Source organism: Mus musculus, chromosome 6, assembly GCF_000001635.26.
Source record: "Mus musculus strain C57BL/6J chromosome 6, GRCm38.p6 C57BL/6J".
NCBI classification, from domain to species: Eukaryota; Metazoa; Chordata; class Mammalia; order Rodentia; family Muridae; genus Mus; species Mus musculus.
This window is the reverse complement of record NC_000072.6, coordinates 148,812,276-148,833,806: the sequence shown is the minus strand read 5'-3', so window position 1 is coordinate 148,833,806 and position 21,531 is coordinate 148,812,276. Positions and strand designations below refer to the sequence as shown.

The 21,531-nt window shown below is 41.8% G+C and overlaps 1 protein-coding gene and 1 long non-coding RNA gene across 7 annotated transcripts in view; one reads left to right on the top strand and one right to left on the bottom strand.

Annotated features, from left to right (window-relative positions):
- Positions 1-692: 692 nt before the first annotated feature.
- 2610017A05Rik lies at positions 693-2,187 on the bottom strand. Its single transcript, XR_869626.1, has 2 exons — positions 2,099-2,187; positions 693-942 (listed from the first exon to the last, which is right to left on the bottom strand). It is a non-coding gene; the product is annotated as an RIKEN cDNA 2610017A05 gene (long non-coding RNA).
- The window catches only part of Ipo8 (importin 8), a 62,249-nt gene continuing 41,593 nt past the window's right edge, over positions 876-21,531 (top strand). For 4 of the 6 annotated variants that reach the window (XR_001785142.2, XM_017321649.2, XM_006507065.2 and 1 more), the window contains exons 1-5: positions 876-2,643; positions 9,322-9,403; positions 12,056-12,212; positions 15,685-15,843; positions 17,166-17,322. Coding sequence is in view for 5 of the 6 variants with exons in the window: in XM_017321649.2 (XP_017177138.1) it covers positions 2,560-2,643; positions 9,322-9,403; positions 12,056-12,212; positions 15,685-15,843; positions 17,166-17,322 (639 nt within the window). In the remaining variant the exon portion in view is untranslated. The remainder of the gene's footprint in view (positions 2,644-9,321; positions 9,404-12,055; positions 12,213-15,684; positions 15,844-17,165; positions 17,323-21,531) is intronic. The other 2 variants (NM_001081113.1, XM_006507066.2) reach the window with 2 other exon arrangements.

Genomic DNA, 21,531 nt, shown 5'->3' with positions numbered 1-21,531 from the left:
ATCCCAGGCCCTTTTGATAAGTGAGTCACCTCTCCAGCCCACCAAATTTATTTTAATGAGAAAATATTTAAAATAGAGGTGGAGTTTATGGAGCCAGACTCTGGAGAAGATGGGAGAGATTCCATTCAGGATGTAGGGAATGAGGTGCACAGGTACACAGGTGAATCTGGGAATGGGTGAATGGAGCTGCCAGGGCTTTGCTCATTTTTGTAGTTTTTTTTTTTTTTTAAGATGGAGTGGGGTACCCGAGAAAAGTCCTGAAGGATTCAGAACAGGTACTGAGGGAATGAGAGAATAGTGCTGGTTAAAAACAAGGAACAGGATTGATCACTGAGTATGAAGAGAAAAAGCTGTATTACAAACACGTGTTCTTTCCCTTAGACACACATAGTGTTATCAATGAGCCCAATAGGTCAAAGGTACTCTTCAGTAGTTGAGTTGGAAAGCAGGAAATGATGTGTAGTCAGGAATGAATAGTTCAATAGTAGAGGAATGAGTGAGTTGGAGAACAAGTGTAAAATTTTAAAGGGAAAGACAGGAGAATAGGCTTTAAGTAGAAAAGAGGACATTGAAGTGAGGCTCATGGCTGGAATACCAGCACTTGGCTGAAGCAGCAGGATTGCCCCATGTTTGAGACCAGCCTGGGCTATGAAGAGAGATCTTGTATCAAAAACAGTGAAAAAGGCTTGTAATAATTTTTTGCAACCTACTTTAATAAGAGTTCACCCTCTCCTTTAGCCCACCATCCAGCAGAAGTAGTGGAAGAGAAAAGTTATTAGGGTACGGGGAGAGTGAGCCTGTTCAGCAGTATTTCTTTGTGGGTGAGCTTGATCTTTCTCAGTAGTTCAGTCCTGTAGCAATCACCAAATAAGACTCAGCAGCTGCAGACCAGTTCTCTAGGCAGGCAGACACTAGGCAGGAACCAGAAGCTGTTGTTCAATCCTGAAGAAATTGCCAGGTTCACCAGCAGAAGCTACTAGCTGCTGCAGGAACTTCACAAGCAGTTCTTGGACGAATTTTTCTCAGTGCTGGTGTTACCACAAGTTGAACGCAACAATAGAAGGCTCATAGAGTGTTAGCAAGGCAGAGCAAACCAACGCTCATTGCTTGTTTCCCACTGTCTTTGGGGGTCATATTTATACTCCTTCATCAAGCATCCTTTCACGTGTTTGCTATATCAAGACATCCTTTCACCTGTGTCTGCTAGAGGAAAAACTTTTTTCCTGTGTCTGCTCCAGCAAAATATCCTTTTACCTGTGTCTGCTTTAGCACTGACATCCACCTGTGTGCTCCTGCAAACCATCATTTGACATAACTTTCCAAAGAAACTAGATGTTTCCACTCAAAGGTCTATTAGAGTTGATATCATAAGTAAAGGAAATTGGGGGTGCAGGTAGCAAAGGTAACATTTCAAATTGAAAATGCATTTTTCATTCTGATGGCTGTGTGCATAATGGACTGAAATGGGCATTGCTGGAAGCAATCAGTCATATAGCATACATCCTGTCTCATTTTCTACACTGTTCTTAAATTTAATTGAACCAATACATCGTAATTATATGCTCCTTGGAGGATCACATCTCAGCAGCATTTGCCCACAATCATCTTTACTTTATGTTTTGTATGCTTTGCAGTTGTAGATGGAAACAGCATAACCCTTCTTGCCTTTCACAGTGAAAGTCTGGACATTTTGGGCACTTTTGGTCATATAGTTTCCTTGACTACTGCATTTTTGTGTTTTTACACTCTAAAGAGAAACACACACACACACACACACACACACACACATTTGATTATCTATTAGATTTTGAGTTTTCATACATACAAACCTGCATTAAATTTTATCTTGTTATTATAACATGGTGCCTGTCTGTAAACATTTTTAACAAATGTTCAAAGAATGAATGGCAGGATAAAGGGTGGCGCTCAAACATTAAAGGAAACCTCTTCTGTAAGCTACGTAAGTTCAGGATTCCAGTAAGTTTGTCTTGAAACAGCTCAGTTGTGATGTTCAGAGTTCTCGAACAAAAAGTACCACTCCCTTTAGATATGCCTAATTTGCAACAACTGTAAATAGATGCCAGGCCAATTAACTTACTTTGGTCACACCAGTGGGTGGACAAGCTAGGATTTCCGTACCGCATCATGGCGGCCGTCTGCGGGAGTCTGGTGTTTGGAACAAACTTGAGCGACTTCCTGTAGCAGCACCGCTGTGCAATGAATGCCGGCTCCTGAGACGAGCATCATGGCGTCTCTGGCGGGTGCTGGTCAGTGCAGCACGCCAGGGGAAGAGGCAGCCGTAAAGGAGTCTCCGTTTCCTCTTCCACCTCCCACCGGCTGTCGTAAAAGGTGAATGGAGAGAGAGTTGTCGGGGGGAAGGAGGGAGGACAGGGGGCGCGGAGTCAGAGTGGCGCAGCAAGTAGCTGCAGGCGGTGGTGGCAGCGGCAGGGGGTGGGGGTGAGGTGGTCCCCTGAGGTAGAGGGGGCCAAAAAGGGCCAGGAGACATCCCGGCTGCAACCCGGCCTGCTGGCTCTGGGACCCGAGCTCCCGCCCGCGGACATGGACCTCAATCGGATCATCCAGGCGCTGAAGGGCACTATCGACCCAAAGCTGAGAATTGCAGCTGAGACGGAGCTTAACCAGGTGAGCGAGGGGCTGCCCCTCTTTCTCTTTTTCCTACTCTTCTCCCTTCTCTCCCTCTCTCCTCCAACCCCAGCCTGAGACCAGGACCCCTGCGGAGCAACTGGAGCACCTGTTGGCTATCTGTCCTTTTCTTGGTGCACTTGCTCAGTTCTCTTGGACACATAGCACAAAGAAGCTACGAAACCATTGATAGTGGTCTTTGGGTGTGTTTTCTTTTCCTTTAATGCGCTTACGTGGAGACGCGGTGGGAAAATTCACCAAAGCTAAGCTAGCTTTTCTCCGGACCCGCCCTTTTCAGGTGTTGCTGTCGGAAACCCTGCCCCTCGCCTGCTTCTGGCGGTGGCAGTGTGGATCATGGCACAGTATTGCTGGAGCGCTGGGCAGCACTGTCCGAGAGAGTTCTAGGAAGGGCACGCGGTTTCCCCGTACCATTTCAAAGACTGGGCCGGCCAGTAATACAATATTTGAGGCATTTCTTTGGAATACTGAAATGTGTGTGACTTTGCTTTAGCTGCTTTCCATTTTTCTAAGCAGTCTAGACATTCATTGTTCCAGTGTTACTCTCGTCTTTTTTTTTTTTTTTTTTTTTTTTTTTTGTCCATACCATACTTCTCCCTCCTCCTCCTTTTTTTTCTTCCTTTCATTTCAGAGACAGGGTCTCACTGTGTAGTTCTGGTTAACCTGGAATTCTGTGTTAAACAGGCTGGTTTGGAACTCATAAATCTGCCTGTTGCTTCTGCCTCTGCCTCTAGTCTGCTGGGTTTAAAGGTGTGTGTTACCACATCTGGCCCAACCTTTCAGAATTGTAATATCACAAGCTCTGGTTCTGCTCATGTAAGAGGGACTATCATCCTCTTACTAAAATGTACAAATTAAAATTTCCTTACATGGCTTGACAATTGAGCTTGCTACAAGTGTGAAGGGATATTCCTTAATTAGTGGATCTTGAGGGGTTGCTAAGACCAGTGGCCTATGCTTCTCTGAAAACGGTTGGGTATGCAAATTATGGGCTTCATCCCTGATGTAAAGAACCTGAAAACCTGGGAATAGAAACAAGTTTGTGTTTTAAGTGGCTCCCCAGGCAATTCTGTGCCTCCTGAAGTATAAGGATTCTTCTTGGCCAGTGTGTTTGCCCTAGTAGAGGTTTGTTTTTGTTATAAAAGATGTTTTGAATCTTGAAAGAGAAATATTAACTGACAATCTGTGGTGTTTGAGGGACACGTGAATCCAGGATCCTCAAGAGGTAAGAACGAAAGTCGAGACCCTGTTAATATCTATCTGGCTCGGCTGTAGAGTGTTCAACCAAGAATTCCTGAGGCCTTACCTATGTGATTTCCAACTCTGCTCAGTCCTGTAATCCTAACACACACAAGGTTTTGTTGAATTGAATGGCCAAAAAGGATGCTTTGATGTCTCAAAAAGGAAAGGACTGTCACCCCAGAATAAGAGACACTTAGTGTCAGTATCTGTCCCAGACTTTGTAGAATACTGTCTAGAATAACAGTCATCAGGGTTTAGTTAATAAAAATGCCATAAGGGCTAGACTACATCCTGCTGCTGTACACTGGGAGGCTGCCTGTTTGACACTGCGTTTACCACAGGACCAGATATCCCTTTGGTAGTGTTAATATGGAACATTGGTGCCATGTTATACTTTCTGCCCATAGCCTAACCTTGCTTTTTCCTGATTTGTCAACACATGAGTGCAGTTGATATTATGGAAACAGAAAAGATTTGAAGCCTGCAGAACCAGGAGAGGTTCAATCCTGTGTTCTCTTCATATTAATTTAATCCAAATTCTGTCTCATCAGAAGATCGTTTTCCTTGTTACTTGTAGTTTGCTTTACAGTGGGAGGCCCTAAGCTCATCTCCAGAACCATAAAAATCAAACCAAAACAGGATAATGTTACTCCGTCATTCACTTAGCATTTATATCTGGTACAGCGTTTTGGATTGTAATAGGCTTTCAGTAAGTTTTTGTACTTGAAGTAGAAGACCTAGATTTGATGTTGGGTATTGCGTGCTTGTCCCTTAGCACCTCTGTGTCATCCAGCTTTGCTTGCATGAATGAATAGGTATCTACTGTATGAGATACATATGTAAATATGAGATGGATGCTGGTGTTAGCTGTGTAGACCAGGCTGGTGTTAATTTCACTCTGTAGACCGGGTGATTTCGAATTCAGAGATCTACCTGTCTCTGCCCCCAGGTGCTGGGATTAAAGGCATATGTCGCCATAGCCAGCTAAAAGGTTTATTCTTGGTTATATATAAAATAAAGCATACATATACATAAATAATGTGTGTGGGTTTGTGCACATGAATGCAGGTGGCTGCAGAGGTCAGAGGCCTTTGGATTTTTGGAGTCAGGTCTTTTGAAGTTGGAGTTGCAGGCAGTTATGAGCCACCTAATGTGGATGCTGGGAACTGAACTCAGGTGCTCTGCACTCTTTAATGGCTTAACTCTCTCTTCTTTTTCCAAATTTGTTTGAATCAGGATCTCATGCAGCCCAGGCTTAAAAAATTGCTTTTGTTTCATTTAAATTTGTTTATTTAAAAAAAATTCTGTGTATGGATATGGGTATGTGCATGTGTACGTAGGTGCCTGTGGAGGCCAGTGTCATCAGAACCCATGGAGCTTGTGTTACAGCACCTATGAGCGGCTTGACATCGGTGCTGGGAACTGAGCTTAGGTTCTCTGAAAGAGTGGTAGATGCCTATAACTTCTGAGTTCTCTCTCTCCAAAGCCCCAGATTTTAAAAAAATATTCTTTTATCATGTATATGGATGGGGGTGCCTGCAGAGACCAGAAGAGGGCTTAGATTCTCTAGAATTGGAGATAGGGGTGTCTGAGCCACCTGGTGTGGGTATTGGGAACTGAGCTTGGGTGCTGTGGAAGAACAGCAGGTGCTGCTAATCACTGCCTTCCCCTGCCAGATCCCCACACCTGCTTTTAAAAAACTAGATTTTTAGGCAGAGGCAGGAGGATTTCTGAGTTCGAGGCCAGCCTGGTCTACAGAGTGAGTTCCAGGACAGCCAGGGCTACACAGAGAAACCCTGTCTCGAAAAACCAAAAAAAAAAAAACAAAAAACCAAAAAACCAAAAACCCAACCAACCAACCAACCAAAAAAACTAGATTTTTTTTTTATGGTTTTAGTGATAGTTAAAAAGGAATCTACCTCCTTTCTTTTCTTTTTTTTGAGATAGAGTAGACCTCCCTTGTTGTGGTAAATATTATTTGGGGGTTTCTACCCTACTTTAGAAGCATTTAGTTCCCAAATAAAAGACACAAAAATTTTATATTTATAGTAATCCTTAAAGCTCTAGAGCTGAGCAGATATCAACCCTCTTATTTTGTCTATTTCCCTGTCAATAACCCTGAGAAATCATTTGCCATGTTCCCTCTGGGTAGTTCCTACTCCAACAGGCCAGCCCTCATGGCCATGTACTCATGATCCACCTACCCCAAGGTGACTTCTTCCTTCTCTCTCATCCCCTCATTGTCCCGGCCTCAGATCCCAAGCCTGGGAATCAAAGCCCTGCCTTCCTTTCTTCTGCCCAGTTACAGGCTGTGGGCATTTTTATTAACCAATCATGGATAGCGTGTGTGTGTGTGTGTGTGTGTGTGTGTGTGTGTGTGTGTGTGTGTGTGTTGGGGGGTGGTTGGGTGGTTTATATAACAAAAGCTGGTATACAAGAGGATCTGCTTGTCTTGGAGCAGCCAAACCTAGGGGTGCAGAATTTAGCATTTGATTACAAGTAGCATCAAACTAACCCACTAAACTCCTGGCTTGGAACTCTACTTCTGCACCATGAGTTGTGGGATTAAAGTGTATATACCACCACACCTAGCTGGAAAAGTTTTTTAAAAAAGGTTAGTACAGTAGTGGTAGCACATGCCTTTATTTCCAGCACTCAGGAGGCAAAGGCGGGCGGATCTCTGAGTTCAAGGCCAGTCTGACCAACAGAGTGAGCTGCATTGCACTATAGCCAGGGCTACACAGAGAAACCCTGTCTCTAAAAACAAAACAAGCAAATGAGTTGGGGCTGGAGAGACAGATTAGCATTTAAAAGCTTTGGACACTTTTCCAGAGGACCCGAGTTCACTTCCCAGCACTCATATGGTGGCTCACTACCATATGTAATTCCAGTTCCAGGGAATCTGACTCCCTCTTCATGGTACACAGACATACATGTAAGCAAAATCACTCATACACACAAAATAGATAAATAAAAATTAAAAAACATTGAGTGGGCTGGCAAAAGGACTTAATGGGTAAAGGTGTTTGCCTTCCAAGCCTGATGACCAGTGGTTGATCCTTGGAACTCATGTAAAGATAGAAGACACACACACACACACACACACACAAGAGAAAGAAAGGAAGAAAAAAAAAAGGAAAGAGAAAATATTACTAACCTAGTTATGTCTCAAAGGATAACATTGCCCATATAGGCACTCAGGAGAAGTCAAGCTGAATGGACTGGTTTCCTTACTTGAGAATTTATGAAACTTTTGGGAATGTCAGTGTCATGAAATCTAATGGGGTGGGGTGGGGGTGTACCAGGTGGGCCCATGCCAAGATGCCCTCCTGGGAAATCTTGCCATGCAACAGACCTAATATAAAGGAGGTTTATTTGGGGAAAGGGGAGGGAGTTACGAGGTAGAGGCGGACAAACAGGAGAAGGGCCATGAGGGAAGAGAAGCTGAGTCAGAGAAGTACAGAAAGAAGGCGGGGGTAGAGACTGGCTGGGAACACATGGGAACAGAGAGAGAGAGAGAAAGCTAGGGTGGTGATTATTCCTTTTATATGTCACACCTGGCTGCAGCAGCAGGTATTGGTGACAGGTGATGATGTAAGCTGTTGCTAGGTCCCTGGGAGATGCCTAGCGGAAACTGCTTGTAAGTTAACAGTCACACAGAGCTCCAGGCTAGGCTGAGGGATGGTATGATTCTAGATACATATGTAAATATGGTCAGAAGGAATGGGGTTCTGTCTTACTGGTGTCCAGAGTAAACAGCCTATGGGTGTACAGAATGAGCAGCAAGTCATTAGCATGGATTCCTGAGGCACTGTGATACTGAGAAGACTGTGCCTAGCAATGCCTGTCCTCTGCTGTTTGTGCCACAATGGCTCTCTTTGGACTAGCTTTTCTCTCTAGTAACTTGTAATTTTTTTTTTTTAATTTAAAAACATGATTCTGTCTTTATTCTCCCTGTGTTGGGCTTCTGTTTTCTGAAGATGACATTTTGTTTTCTGATTGTCAAAAGTGCATATCAAGAAAATTAAAGCTCAAGTAGTCTGGGAGGAAACAATTGTGGTGAGTAGCTTATATGAGTTGCTTTTCTTCTTCTAGTAAGAAAATGCCTGATAAAAGCAGTTTAAGGGAGGAAGGGTTTACTTTGGCTCACAGTGTGAGGGTGTAGTTCATCATGGTGGTGAAGGCATAGTATTAAGAGCGTGAGACAGCTGGTTACATTGTAACCAGTGCAGTTGGTTACATTGTATCCACAGTAAGGATGCAGAGGTAGATGGATGCTGGTGTTAGCTGGCTTTCTTCTTTTTCTTCAATCCAAGACCCTACTTGTAAGGAGCATCATCCCATATCACTTAACTACAAATTCCTTCACAGATAAGTCCAGAGGCTTATCTCGGAGGTGATTCTAGATCTTGTTAAGGTAGCACTATTGTCTTACCACAGAGGTCAAATAAAAGGTTTAGATTGTAATCTGGTTAATATCTCATAGAGTTGTTTAATAAAAAAAAAAAATGAAATTTCCCCTTTCAAAGGATAAAGGGTATAAGAAATTTGTAGGGCTGGCGAGATGGCTCAGTGGTTAAGAGAACCGACTGCTCTTCCGAAGGTCCCGAGTTCAAATCCCAGCAACCACATGGTGGCTCACAACCATCCCTAATGAAATCTGATGCCCTCTTCTGGAGTGTCTGAAGACAGCTACAGTGTACTTACATATAATAAATAAATAAATCTTAAAAAAAAGAGATTCTTAGTTTAAAAAAAAAAGAAATTTGTAGAAGAAAAAATAGTCAACAGAAAGGACTTTGAGTAACAGAAGACATATCATTTAAAATAGTAATAAGGTGTTAAGGTTTCACAGGTTTTTATGGTAGGTGAATGAATACTTATGTGCTGCTGTTTAGAGAGTTACCTGAAGACTTTCTGGAGAGCATTTTGGGAATATATGTCAATCATAAAACTACTCACATTTTTATTCATTAGTTATAAGGATTTTTTAACTTAAAATATTTTTATAATCTTCATTTTACTTCAGAATTTATCTTATGTTAAAAGCCTTTCTTTCTGCTGGACAGTAGAGGTACACATCTTTAATCCCAGCACTTGGGAGGCAGAGGTAGGCGGATTTCTGAGTTCGAGGCCAGCCTGGTCTACAGAGTGAGTTCTAGGACAGCCAGGGCTATACAGAGAAACCCTGTCTCGAAAAACCAAAAAAAAAAAAAAAAAAAAAAGAAAAAAGAAAAAAAAAAAAAAAAAAAAGAAGGAGTTCTAAGGCTACACAGAGAAACCCTAACTCGAAAAATGACCAAAAAACAATAACAAAAAAGTTTTTTTTTTTCATTTAGACAATAATATATTCTGTAATGGTGCTAGTAGCTGTTCAGAATGCCTCGTTTTTTACAAAGCATTTCTTTGTAATTTCAGTCCTACAAGATTATTAATTTTGCCCCCAGCTTGCTTCGGATCATAGTCTCTGACCATGTGGAGTTCCCTGTGCGTCAGGCAGGTAAGTTGCATTTTCAAGTCAATGAGCATTCTACTTTAAATCTAAATATTTACAATGTACTGTATAAGACCTGTACAAGAACATGACAGCTAAAATTCCAGCATTGATCCAGGAATGACCCTTACGGCCTCCAACCCTATTGAAAGAGCTGCTGGCAGTTGATGGCTGCTGAAGGAGAGTCACTCTCCTTTGGTGATGTGGCTGATGGTAAGAAGCTCACGTCTCAGTGGATGGCCACACACTCAGGTTCCTAGGGCATCACTGATTTGACTCAGGGCTATTAATAATAACAGTAAAAAATAAAGAGGAAATGAAGATTGGGTGGGTATACCATAGGGATCACTAGGGAAGTTGAAAGGAGGCAGTGGTGGGTTGATATGATCAATATACATTATCTAAATGTATGTAACACTCAAGGAATAAAAAATATAATTTAAAAATATGTATTCAAAAGTCTTTTGAAAAATTAGGAAGAATCCCAGCACTCGGGAGGCGGAGGCAGGCGGATTTCAGAGTTCAAGGCCAGCCTGGTCTACAAAGTGAGCTCCAGGACAGCCAAGGCTATACAGAGAAACCCTGTCTCGAAAAACAAACAAACAAACAAACAAACAAACATTAGGAAGAGCACATGAAATACTTCTAAGACATTTTCTTTTCTCTTGAAAAGTTAGTGGTAAATACTGAGTTCTCACTGCTACTCTAGTTTTTTGTTTTGTTTTTTGGTTATTTTATTCTCTGCTTTCATCTATCCATCAGTTCCTTGCCTTTCTAACATTGCTGTTTTCCATTTTGCTTTTCTACTTTTAATAATTTTTCTCTCTAATTTGTTATGATCCCAATAGCATTACCATAGGTCACTTAGATTAAGACCACAGATTTATAGATCTGAGTTCTAGTGGCATTTGTGTCAACTCACAGATGTAGTGTATTGCTTGGACTTTTTTCTTTTTTTTTTCAGAGACAGGGTTTCTCTGTGTCATAGCCTGGCCTCAAACTTACAGAATTCTGCCTACCTCTGCCTCCCCAGGGCTGGGATTAAAGGTGTGGGACACCACCAATGTGACTTTGAATGGATGTTTGAATGGGGACCAGAACTTTTTCTCTCTTTCCTTCCTTCTCTCCTTCCCTTTCTTTTTCTTTTTTTTATTAGTACCAGGAAGTAGACTTTTTGTTTTAAATATGAAGCTTATTTATATGCCTGATGTATATCTTCTTCCCTTATCCCTTACATGTAGTCAGGGTGGGCTTTGATCTTTCTGTCTCTGCCTTTCAAGTTCTAGGCTTATAGGTGTGTACTACCATGTTTAGCTTTTTCTATTATTGCATGAGTAGCCTTACCCAGTCACATTATAGAATAGAATAATTATACTGAGGTAAATGAGATGCTTGGTTTAAAACACACACATACACATTTCCACATATATGCATGCTTACCATGCTGTTAAGGTTTTTTTTTTTTTTTTTTACTTAAACACATTGAAATCCTAGGTGCATCAAAATGTATGAAAGAGGGCTTATAGGATATCAAGTTCATAATTTAGTTAAATTTTGGTCACATTTTAACCAATACAGAACATGTTATATTTTTCAATGGTGAAATGCTTTTATTATCCATGTTTAATTCATAGTAAAATTGAAGTAGAAGAAACTTTGCTGGGAGCAGAAAGGAAAGAGAAAGCTGGGGCGCTCTTCAGAAACATGTCTGTCTTTATACACGTTTGAGAGTATGTGTTTATACTAAGTATTAAACTGGAATGGTTAAACTTCATATTCTTTCTTTTCTCTTTTCTCTCTTTGAGACAAGATCTCAACTTTGAGTTGATTATATAGCTCAGATTGGCTTTAGACTTGAAGCAGTCTTCTGTCTCAACTTCCCCATGTGCTGGGGTTAAGGCAGTGCATCACCATGTCTAGCCACATCTCTTATTACACTGGGGAGCTAGCTCAGTGGATGAAATGCTTTACCTGCACGAGTGAGGATCCATGTTCTGATTCCCAGAACCTGCATGACATCCAGCCATACCTGGTGGCCTCCTGTAATCCTATCACCCAAAGGCAATGTTGGGTTACCACAAACATACACCAAACAAAATAAAGCAGCCTCACAGCAGTAATTCAGCTAATTTCTTCCAAATGTCTTTTTGTCCAATGTTGAAAAAGTAGAAACAATGATTTATAGATTTTGATAGCTAGGGATACAGATTTCTTGAGATTTTCCAAATATATCTGAGAGTGGATGTCTATTTATGAATTATAAATAATATATCAAAGAATTAAATGAAATTACCAGTGCTATAAGGGCACAAATACTCCTGAATGTATAGGGTGACGGGGGACAGGATCAGCAGCAGACAGCAGGTTTACTGTTACGTTTGAGAAAAGGGAAATTTCCTGATGACACTGTATTTGTACTCAGTCTGAAAACTTGGACATGATTCCAAGGTCATGTCTATGTCACTCAAGGATGTCCTCCAGCTTGGTGGGCTATTCCTGTGGGACTCCCAAATAAAATTCTTGAATTCTTCCCATCTTCCCTTCCCAAGTTGGGGAACTTTTGCACCTGTAAGCTTTTCCATCTTGGGTGGGCATTGTACTATACAAGGCTGAATTGTAAGGCTGAGTCCAACACATCTGTTTTTCTCTTAAACTCAGCTGCCATCTACCTGAAGAACATGGTGACACAATACTGGCCAGACAGGGAGCCTCCACCAGGAGAAGTGATATTTCCATTCAATATTCATGAGAACGACCGGCAGCAGATCCGTGACAACATTGTGGAAGGGATAATTCGGTCTCCAGATTTGGTGAGGTAGGCCACACCCTGTCTGCATGATCTGAGGAGGCATTTGGCCTTGGCTGGGACTATTAGGTATAGTCTTCAGCTTTGTTTGTGTCTATGTATTTTTTATTTTTTTGAGACAGGTCTCATATATCCCAGGCTAGTCTCAAGTATACTGTGTGACCAAGGATGGCCTTGAACTTCTAGTCCTCCTGTCTCCATTCTCAATTGCTGGGATTACAGCTGTATGCTGCTAAGATTAAGAAATGTAGAGCTGGAGCTTAAGCAGAGACCTCTTGTATACTGGGCAAGTTTTTATCAACTAAGCTATGTTTCCAGACCAGAAAATGCGTCTTTAGTTCTATATATTAGACAGCATAGCTGTGGAGTTACGAATTTCGCAATCTCAGAATAGAAACAAATTTCCTTCAACATATGAGCCAGTAATGAAATTTCCTTTGCAGATGGAGGGGGAGTGCAAGGGATGGATGGTGGGGACGTTGAATTATTGCGTAGTTGTTTCTGTAGCTGGGAGAGCACAGGTACTCACTGAAGAAGAGCATCCTTATTCTCATTGGTTCCCCATATGCCAGTTGTGTCCCAGGAACCTCTCAAAAACCATTGTCTGTTCGTCTGTGAGGATGCTTGTTTCCCGGATTTCCTGGATCTCCCGGTGGTTCTAAAGCAGCACGCAGGGGTAGCTCTCCTTACCTGTCTTGCACTTGGCTTGAACTGAGAAATGAGGGACCACGAGGCCCATCTCAAGATGAAATCCTAAAAAGTGAAAACTTTTAGCTATGCTTTATGCCTGTGTTGGAGTAGTAGACAGGAAACCCCTGTGTTTTATGAGAGTTCTCGGTGGCTTTGCTCCTCTTATGAACTAAGGACCTTTGAAGGTACTGCTTCATCTTGTCTAATTTCATTTACAAGTACTGCAGAGAAAATCCCTTTTGTACCGTAAGGAAGATACAATATGCAGCTTAATTTTTTTCCTCAATTTTTATAGATCTACGTTGTTGAATGCCCGACTGAACACTAGTTTATTATTTATTTTTTACCATTTGGAACCCTGGGACTGAGGAGGTAGCTTAGTTGGTAGGCTGCTTTCCTAGCATGCATGAGACCTTGGGTTCAGTTCCTAGCACTGCATGCAATGGTGTAGTGTAGTAGGGTGCAGTGGTACATGTGTGAATCCCAATACTTGGGACATAGAAGCAGGTGCATCAGAAGTTTAAGGTCATCTCCAGTCTAGGCTACGTAAAAGTTCCTCACAAATGAACAGCTCAGCAGAAATTACAGTTTGGAATTCTAATTTTGGCAGGCTAATTCTCTAATCAAATGATTTCATGAGGACATACTTGGTAGTAACAGTGGTACTTTGTAGAAGGAACATTTTTGCTTCCCCTTTGTTTTCTTTTCAATCCTAGTTACAGATGAGATCTCACTGAGAAGTGATGACTGTACTAAATGCTGTGGGATAGCATCTTGCATATTCCTTTTTCTGTTTCTTTTGTTGCTTTTTCCCCCCACTTATTTCTTTGGTAGTGGTTCTTCAATTTCCTATTTTTCAGAAATTGCCTTGTAAATTCATATTTGTTGTATTTACAGTACAAGAATTAGTGTGTATTTTCACAGGTACAATATACCATACTGTCTCTTTCTTAACTGATGAGAGCTAGGTTTATCCAGTTGACAGATGTGTGTATATGTATACATATACTTTATACACAGAGAGGTACTCTACCAATGAACCACACACCAGCCCTAGGCTTGCCCATTTGGTAGTCACATGTGTATCTGTCTGCCTATATATCTATATTTGTCCGTATATATACATATCTATCATCTATCTATCATCATCTATGTGTTGGCATATCTCTGTATATATTTATGTATGTATCATCTATCTGCATGTGTATACATAATCTATATGTTGTTATCCCTTCTCTCTGTGTGCCTCTGTCTGTCTCTCTGTCTCTGTCTTTCTCTCTCTGTATCTCTCTCTCCCTTTCTTTCTCTCTCTCTGTTTTTCTCTCTCTCTGTTTCTCTCTCTCTCTGTTTCTTTCTCTCTCTGTGTGCTGTAGATCAAACCCAGGACCCTATATATGCTGCTCCTTCTGGATATGAAGACTCAAATATAAAATAAAACAAGTAAGAATTTTTACAGAGTTGAGGTAGATTTGCTGTATACTTTGAATTTTTTGACAATCTTTTAAAGTTTATTTTTTAACTTTTTACTGATTCTTTGTGATTTTCACACCATATATCCTCGTCCCTTCATATCCGCCCTCTGCCCTTGCATCCCCACAAAGAAAATGAAGCAAAAGACAAAACATAAAAAAAAAATCTCTTCATAGAAGCTGTAATGTGTCACAGTGTGTCCCACAGTAGGCCCTTCTGTTTACACATCATTATTTGTAAATGTTTATTGCAATGAGTCATTGGTCTGGCTCAAGGCCTCTGGCTTCTGCTATAGCATCAATCCTGGATCCTCATCAGGACTCCTCCTCTTGTGGCCCTGTGTCATGGAGATCCTGCAGCTTTGGGTTTCCGTTCACATGCTTCTGCAGCTCATAGCTGAGGTAGATGTTGGGGTGGACCAACTCAAGGCCCTGCATCTGGGCCTAAGTGATCACTGAGTTGATCAGCCCACCAGCTCTCCTGCACCCACAGTACTGGTGAGCTCTCCAGCAATGCCTCAGCTAGTTCACCCAGTGCTGCAGCTGGCAAGGGGCAGGGTCAGCTCTCCCACTCTCATGCCTTCGGTGCTTATGACTCACCTCCACCCATGCCATAAAAGCCAGCTCGACTGTGCTCCCCAGTTAAGGTGTGGGGCCCACTCTCCCCAGTACTGCAGCTGGTGAGGGCAGGACCAGATCTCCTGCTCTCATGACCCCAGGGCCAGCTCTACTCACTGCTGCAGATGGTGAGGGTGAGAGGGTATCACCTCCACACCACCTCATGGCAGATGGGTGGCAGGGACAGCTCTTTTGTGCTCATACCCTCGTGTCTAGCTCACCCTCACTCCCTCCACCAGGGTGAGATCTATTGTGCTGTCCAAGTGAGGTGCAGGGCCCACTAAAATACCTTTAGGGTAAGATGGAGGTTTCATTTATTTGAGAGGTTCCCCCATTCTGTTTATTCTCAGTAAATTGTGCCACTGAGAAGGTTTTTTAGCAGGATTACTTTTTCTCACATGGTGGCTACATGTATAGTCTTTTGCTACGTAAGTTTGCAATGTATACAGTGGTGTCCCATGTGATTATATCTCCTTAGATGTAACTGGATGAGCATCTAAGTTATAAAGGTACACTCTGGTGTTCACCCAAATTTGAACTTGCTAATGACACATTTCTCAATGTTATCCATGCTCAGTGGTGCCTGACTGTAGGTGTATAACAAACGTAAAGGGAGTTGGAGAACATTATATCAATATTGTAGTTCTTTGGGGGATGATACTCTTAACTGCTTGAATTTGCGCATTTTCTTTCCCACCTCACAGAGTCCAGTTAACAATGTGTCTCCGAGTCATCATTAGACACGATTTTCCTGGTCACTGGCCTGCAGTGGTCGACAAGATAGACTACTACTTGCAGTCACCAAACAGTGGGAGCTGGCTTGGCAGTTTACTGTGCTTATATCAGCTGGTGAAGACATATGAGTAAGTTCATTTCTACTAGTAAAGAGAGACAGTGTCCTGCAGCCTCAGGCTCGTAGAGCAGTCTGCTGTGGAGCTTGGCAAAATCAGTTCATTGTGGAAAACGCTGAGACAAACAGTGTGTTCACTTGCTGCAGTTGGTCAGTGGCGGTCAGCCTTTCCGGTGTACACTGCTGAGTTCCAAGGCAGCGAGTGGTGGAACTTTCTTTAGCTGTTGCTGTAGATATACCTCAGATACAGAAATCAGACACTTTTCTGATGAGAAAAGGTAGGAAGTATAAAGTTCTTTGGGACATTTCCATGAAAGTTGCTGGTGAGGTACAAGACTTGGATGGCAGTTAATGTTATTTTTGGGGGTTTTAAGATGAGCGCTGCTTTTGTATATGCAGTCCTGTAGTTTTTCTTTGTTTTGAGACAGTATCACTTGGTAGATCAAGCTGGCCTTGAACGCACAGCCATCCTCCTGCCTTAGCCTCCTGAGTGCTGAGATCACAGCCCATGTAGTTTTTGTTCTTTAAGATGATAGTTTAGAAAGTTGTATAGACTTTCTATTTAGAAAATAATTTTAGATTGGCAACCATACAAGTGAACTGAGAACATCCAGGCTTGTAAAGTATATTTACTCTCAGCGAAGGGTGATATGAGAAAAATTTTTCCATGTTATTTACCCTGCAGAATGATGTGTGTGTCTAAGCTAGCAGATCAACTTTCATTTCATAGGATGAATTATGGTTTGATGAGAGTTAACTTAAATACTAAAAGAATTTCCATATAAAATTACTAGTCTTGGATTGACCCACCCTCTCTCCCTCCCTCCCTCCCTCCCTCCCTCCCTTCCTTCCTTCTTTCCTCTCTCTCCCCTTCCCTCTCTCCCCCCTCCCCTCCCTTCCTCCTCCCTTCTCACCCTCCCCCCTCTCCTCCTTCCTTCCTTCCCATTGCTGCATAACAAACCAACCCAGGGCCTTTTCCATGAGCCACATCCCCAGCCCTTGGCATTTTCAGACAGATTTTGCTTCGTAAGTTCAGGCTGGCCTTGAAATCATGATCCTTCTGTCTTAGCTCCTGAGAACTAGGATTACAGTTGTTCATTGTTGGATTCTTAAACTAGTCCCAACGTTTGAACAAAGATTTTGTGGCTGCCTGAAACGAGAATTTATCCTTTCAGAATTTCTTCCAACTTCATTGCAACAGCTTCGTAGGAAATTTAAACCCGTGTTTCATTACTTTCTGTTTTGTATGGTTAACAAGTCTTTTTCACTCAGTGTTTACAGCTCACTGGGAAGGAGAAATCATCACCTTCTTATTCTCTGTCTTTGCTCATGCAGATATAAAAAAGCAGAAGAAAGAGAACCTCTCCTGGCAGCCATGCAGATATTTCTGCCTAGAATTCAACAGCAAATCCTGCAGCTGCTTCCGGATGCCTCCCATTACTCTGTGTTGCTGCAGAAACAGATTCTGAAAATATTCTATGCTCTCGTTCAGGTCGGTGCGACTGCAGAAGACGAACTCGGAAGAACCTTGAGTTTGTGTGTACCCTGTAGAAGCATCAGTCATTATTTAGAATCATATTTTTACCTTAGAATCAGGCTCACAGAAACGTACTGTTAGCCATGATCACTGGGCATCCAAAGTTAAGTTTGGTGTCTGTGTGCTGTCTTTCTTCGTCTAAAGTTCCAAGTTATAAAGAACTCCAGGTGTTGCTTGACCTAAAACTTGAGTTTAGATTCAAGGTGCCCTGTTTGCTGGTTAGTTGTGGTTATAGGAGGAGAAGAAAGAAAATAGAGTCCCTCTTAATGTGAGATCACATTGATGGCCTTTTTTCATCTTCAGCCAAATTTAAGCCAACACAGATTTAGTGGCTCTTGTGGAGGAGGGTCCTTGTAGGCTTTATAGCAGGCAGGGAAAAACGATCAGGGGGCAGTAAGAGTGAAACCCAGGTTAGTCTGATTTTGGTGACCAGTGCTGGGCTAAGAATTTTTGGAGTCTTACCCAGATCATTTTACTTTAGCCATATGTAAGTACAGCACAATTTTGGAAAGAGTATTTGATAGCAATTAATTCAGGCCCACGAGTATGACAAAGCTTAAAGCATGTTTGCATTGAAGCTTCTTACAAAGTACACATGTGGCTTCATCAAGGTAAACATAATGGCTGGCCCTAAGATACCACAGAAATCACTTAGGCTGTTGTACAGATGATGTCTCACAAGAATGAGTTTCATGGCCTGGAAGTAAAGCGCAAGGTTTTAGGGGAAAAAAGTCTGGGATAAACAAACATAATATTCTGGAGGTTCTGGGCAGAGCCTGGCCCAGCAGGTAGCCGAAGATCACCAGGTTGTAAACTACATTTTCCCCAGCATTCCAGGAGAAACAGCCAAATATCTTTTCCCTTTGGAGAGATCAGCTTTGTATTTAACTTTCCCTGGATTGTCCCATGCTTATCTATGTGCACATGGCCTTTATGCCGTCCGCACGTTTTCTTTGACTTAAGCTATAAGGGCTACTACTATGGTAATTTAAAAATAATTAGAAGATAGGGATGGAAAGTCTTTAAAATTTGAGGATATTTAACATTGATACTTGAAAAAACTTGAGTAAATGATTTCAGCCTGGGAAGAAGAATTGGGGTCAGCCTCAATGTGAATGGATTAAAGCTCTGTTCTGTGCTCTCTTTATAATTCCTTGTGATAGGAGTTTGGTTTATTTGAGCAGGGAGGCAGGAGAGCTGGGATCTGTTCTTCATTTTGACTTGGGCATCTTTGGACTGTTTTAGTATCACTACACTACACAGCTGGAGTTATATTCTCCTGATATAATATATATATATATATATAAGTTTATTTATGGCTTTTTGAGACTGGTCTCTCTGTTCACTTCTGGCTGTTGTAGGCCTCATTATGTATATCAGGCTGGCTTCTTACAGAGATCTGCCTGCCTTTGCCTCCTGAATGCTGGGATTAAGGTATAGCCACCTTGCCTGGCTTTATACGCTTTTAATAAAGGCAGCTGAAGGCAGATTTTTTTTTTTTTTTTTTTCAGGATAAATGGAAGGAAGCAGATCTCACAAGAGAAAAGAAAGTAGGCTATCAGAGAAATATATTCTTCCACATTTTCTGAACTTTTGGGGAAGAAAGCTGCATGGTCTCTCTTCTTGAGTTAGTGTTAGAGATCTCCCTTAGCAAGCCTCCTTTACACTGGGGCATCATACCAACAACAATAATAGCCTGTGTATTTGGGGCTGGACTAGCCTTTCTTGCTGGGAAAACAGAGCCAAGCACTGATTGGTAACATGAAGGCTGGTGACATGAATTTTCTGTGGATTCTTTATACTTGGCTAACTGACACAGGAAGAAAAATCTCTCAAACACAAAAAAACAGACAAAAACAGAAGATGAGACATTCTAATATCTTTTAACTGTTTTTTTTTTTTTTTTTTTTTCTTTTTTGGTTTTTCGAGACAGGGTTTCTCTGTATAGCCCTGGCTGTCCTGGAACTCACTTTGTAGACCAGGCTGGCTTCGAACTCAGAAATCCGCCTGCTTCTGCCTCCCAAGTGCTGGCTTTTAACTGTTTTTGGTAATCTGTTATATATTAGTATGGTAATGTACTTCTCTGATGAGGCAAAATTAAAAAAAAAAAACAAAAAAAAAAAACAAACCTGATTTAAGAAGTGAAGCTGCCATCATGATCATGATGTCAGAATTAGAGTCAACTGGCTGTGATACAGACAGCCCAGAGGAACTGCTGTCCAATGTCTGATTCAATGAGGTTGACTTTGTCTTAAGTAGCAATTCTCTGTGTAGAGGCTTTCACACATACTACAGGAGTCACTACTTGTGCCTAACCCCCTGCCTGCTCCTCCTCCTATGGACCTGAGTTTAAGTCCAAATGCCTCCCTCCCATGTGGCACTTAGAATAAGGTGTGACTTTTTTTTTTTGACCTTTCTCAGCCTTTTTTTTTTTTTTTTTTTTTTTTGAGACAGAATCCCACTCCTCAAACTCATGTCAGTCTTCCTGCCTTTGCCTCCTACCTGACTCCTGGGTGATGGTTATGTATGCAACTCATCATGTCCAGTTTGTAGGTGTGAAATAGCATACTCCTAGCCACCCCTCCTTCACTATTTGCTATCCCCGCCCCTGCATCCACATTCTCCCAGCTGGAGTGAGAGCCTTGTGAAGTGGCAGGGATGTCACCAGTACCTTGCTAGGGGACAGTAGAGCAGTGGGTGTGGAGGCAGCTCCCTGCAGCTCACGGCACAGCAGGGGAGATAGAAGCCTGAACAGAAGTCATTATAGGGATTGGACTGCAAAGTAGAAAATGGGGATTGAAAAAGAGCTTCGTGTGCATTTAGTGAGGTGAAGATTTTCATCAAAGTGCTTATAATTAAAAGTTTGATACATGAAGAGGCAAGTTGTAAAAATAGCCCAAAATGTATGTGAAATAAAAGAGATCTTATTGATGTAAAATCTTTCTTTTTTAATGGTAGACCAGAGAAACAGCCAATGACATGTATATTTCTAAATTTAAAAGATTTATATTTCAAAAACAGGTATGGGTTGTAAATGTTTATAATTCTAGTATTTTTGGAGCAGAGATGGGAAGATTTAAGATTTCAAGGCTATTTTTGGCTCCATAGCATATTTGAAGCTAGCTTGGGCTACAAGAGATTTTGTTTCAAAATGTAAATGTAACTTTTATTTGTGTGTAGTAATTGTCATCTCTGAGGCTTATTGCTCCAGTCTGCTAACCTAGGCCTAGTCCTGGAAGATTCTAGTCTGTACAATCTTATCCAGGTCTAGAATGTTTTCAGCCTCCGAGACTTACTGCTGAATAAGCTCACCCTTTCTAGTTCTCTCTGAACTCTGTTGGCTGGTTTAACTCAGCTGTTCTGGCTCAAACTCCTCTCCAAGCTGACTAATTCAGTCTTGCTTCTCTCAGTTTCTGACTGAATTGCTCTGCTTGGCCTCATAGTATGGCAGTATGTTCTAATCTTCTGGCTCCTTCTCATTCTCTGCCTTGTTCTGTCTTCACATGTGTCTAGCTTGTTCTTTATCCACAGCTCATCTTTCTATAACTCTCCTGGCAAAACTGCCTCCTCTCTCTTTTTGCTGCTCTCTCTTAAGTAGCTTCTCTTTCCTCTCTCTTCTCTAGAGAGTTGGGCATATCTTATTCTGTCATATTTTTCTCTTGATTCGTCACTTTGTCTGCCTCTCAATTAGACACCACTTTCATACATGGGTGCTTCCTTCTATCAGTTAACTTTACCTTCACTGTCAGGGATTAAAGTTGTGTACTAAGGATGTGTCTGTATTCCAGTCAAAGGAATAAAGGTCTGTGCTAAGGGCTGAGCACACACCTAGAAATATCCTGCAATACAAAACAAATCCAGCCAACCAAACAGCCAACCAATCAACCAGCCAGCAAGCCAACCAGACAAACAAACAAGAGGGCTGGGAAAGTAATTCAGGTTCTTTCCTTGATACCCGAAACCCTGGGTTCAATCTCCTGTGCTACATAGAGCTAGGTATGGAGGCACACACCTGTAATTTCAGTATTGAGGACCTGGGGTCAGGAAGACCAGGGGTCCAGAGTCATCCTGTTGGGTGAGTTTTAGGGTAACCTGTGATATATGAGATCTTGTTGCCTCTTACGTGCTAAAAATACATATTTGATGATGGATGTTTTAAGGTTA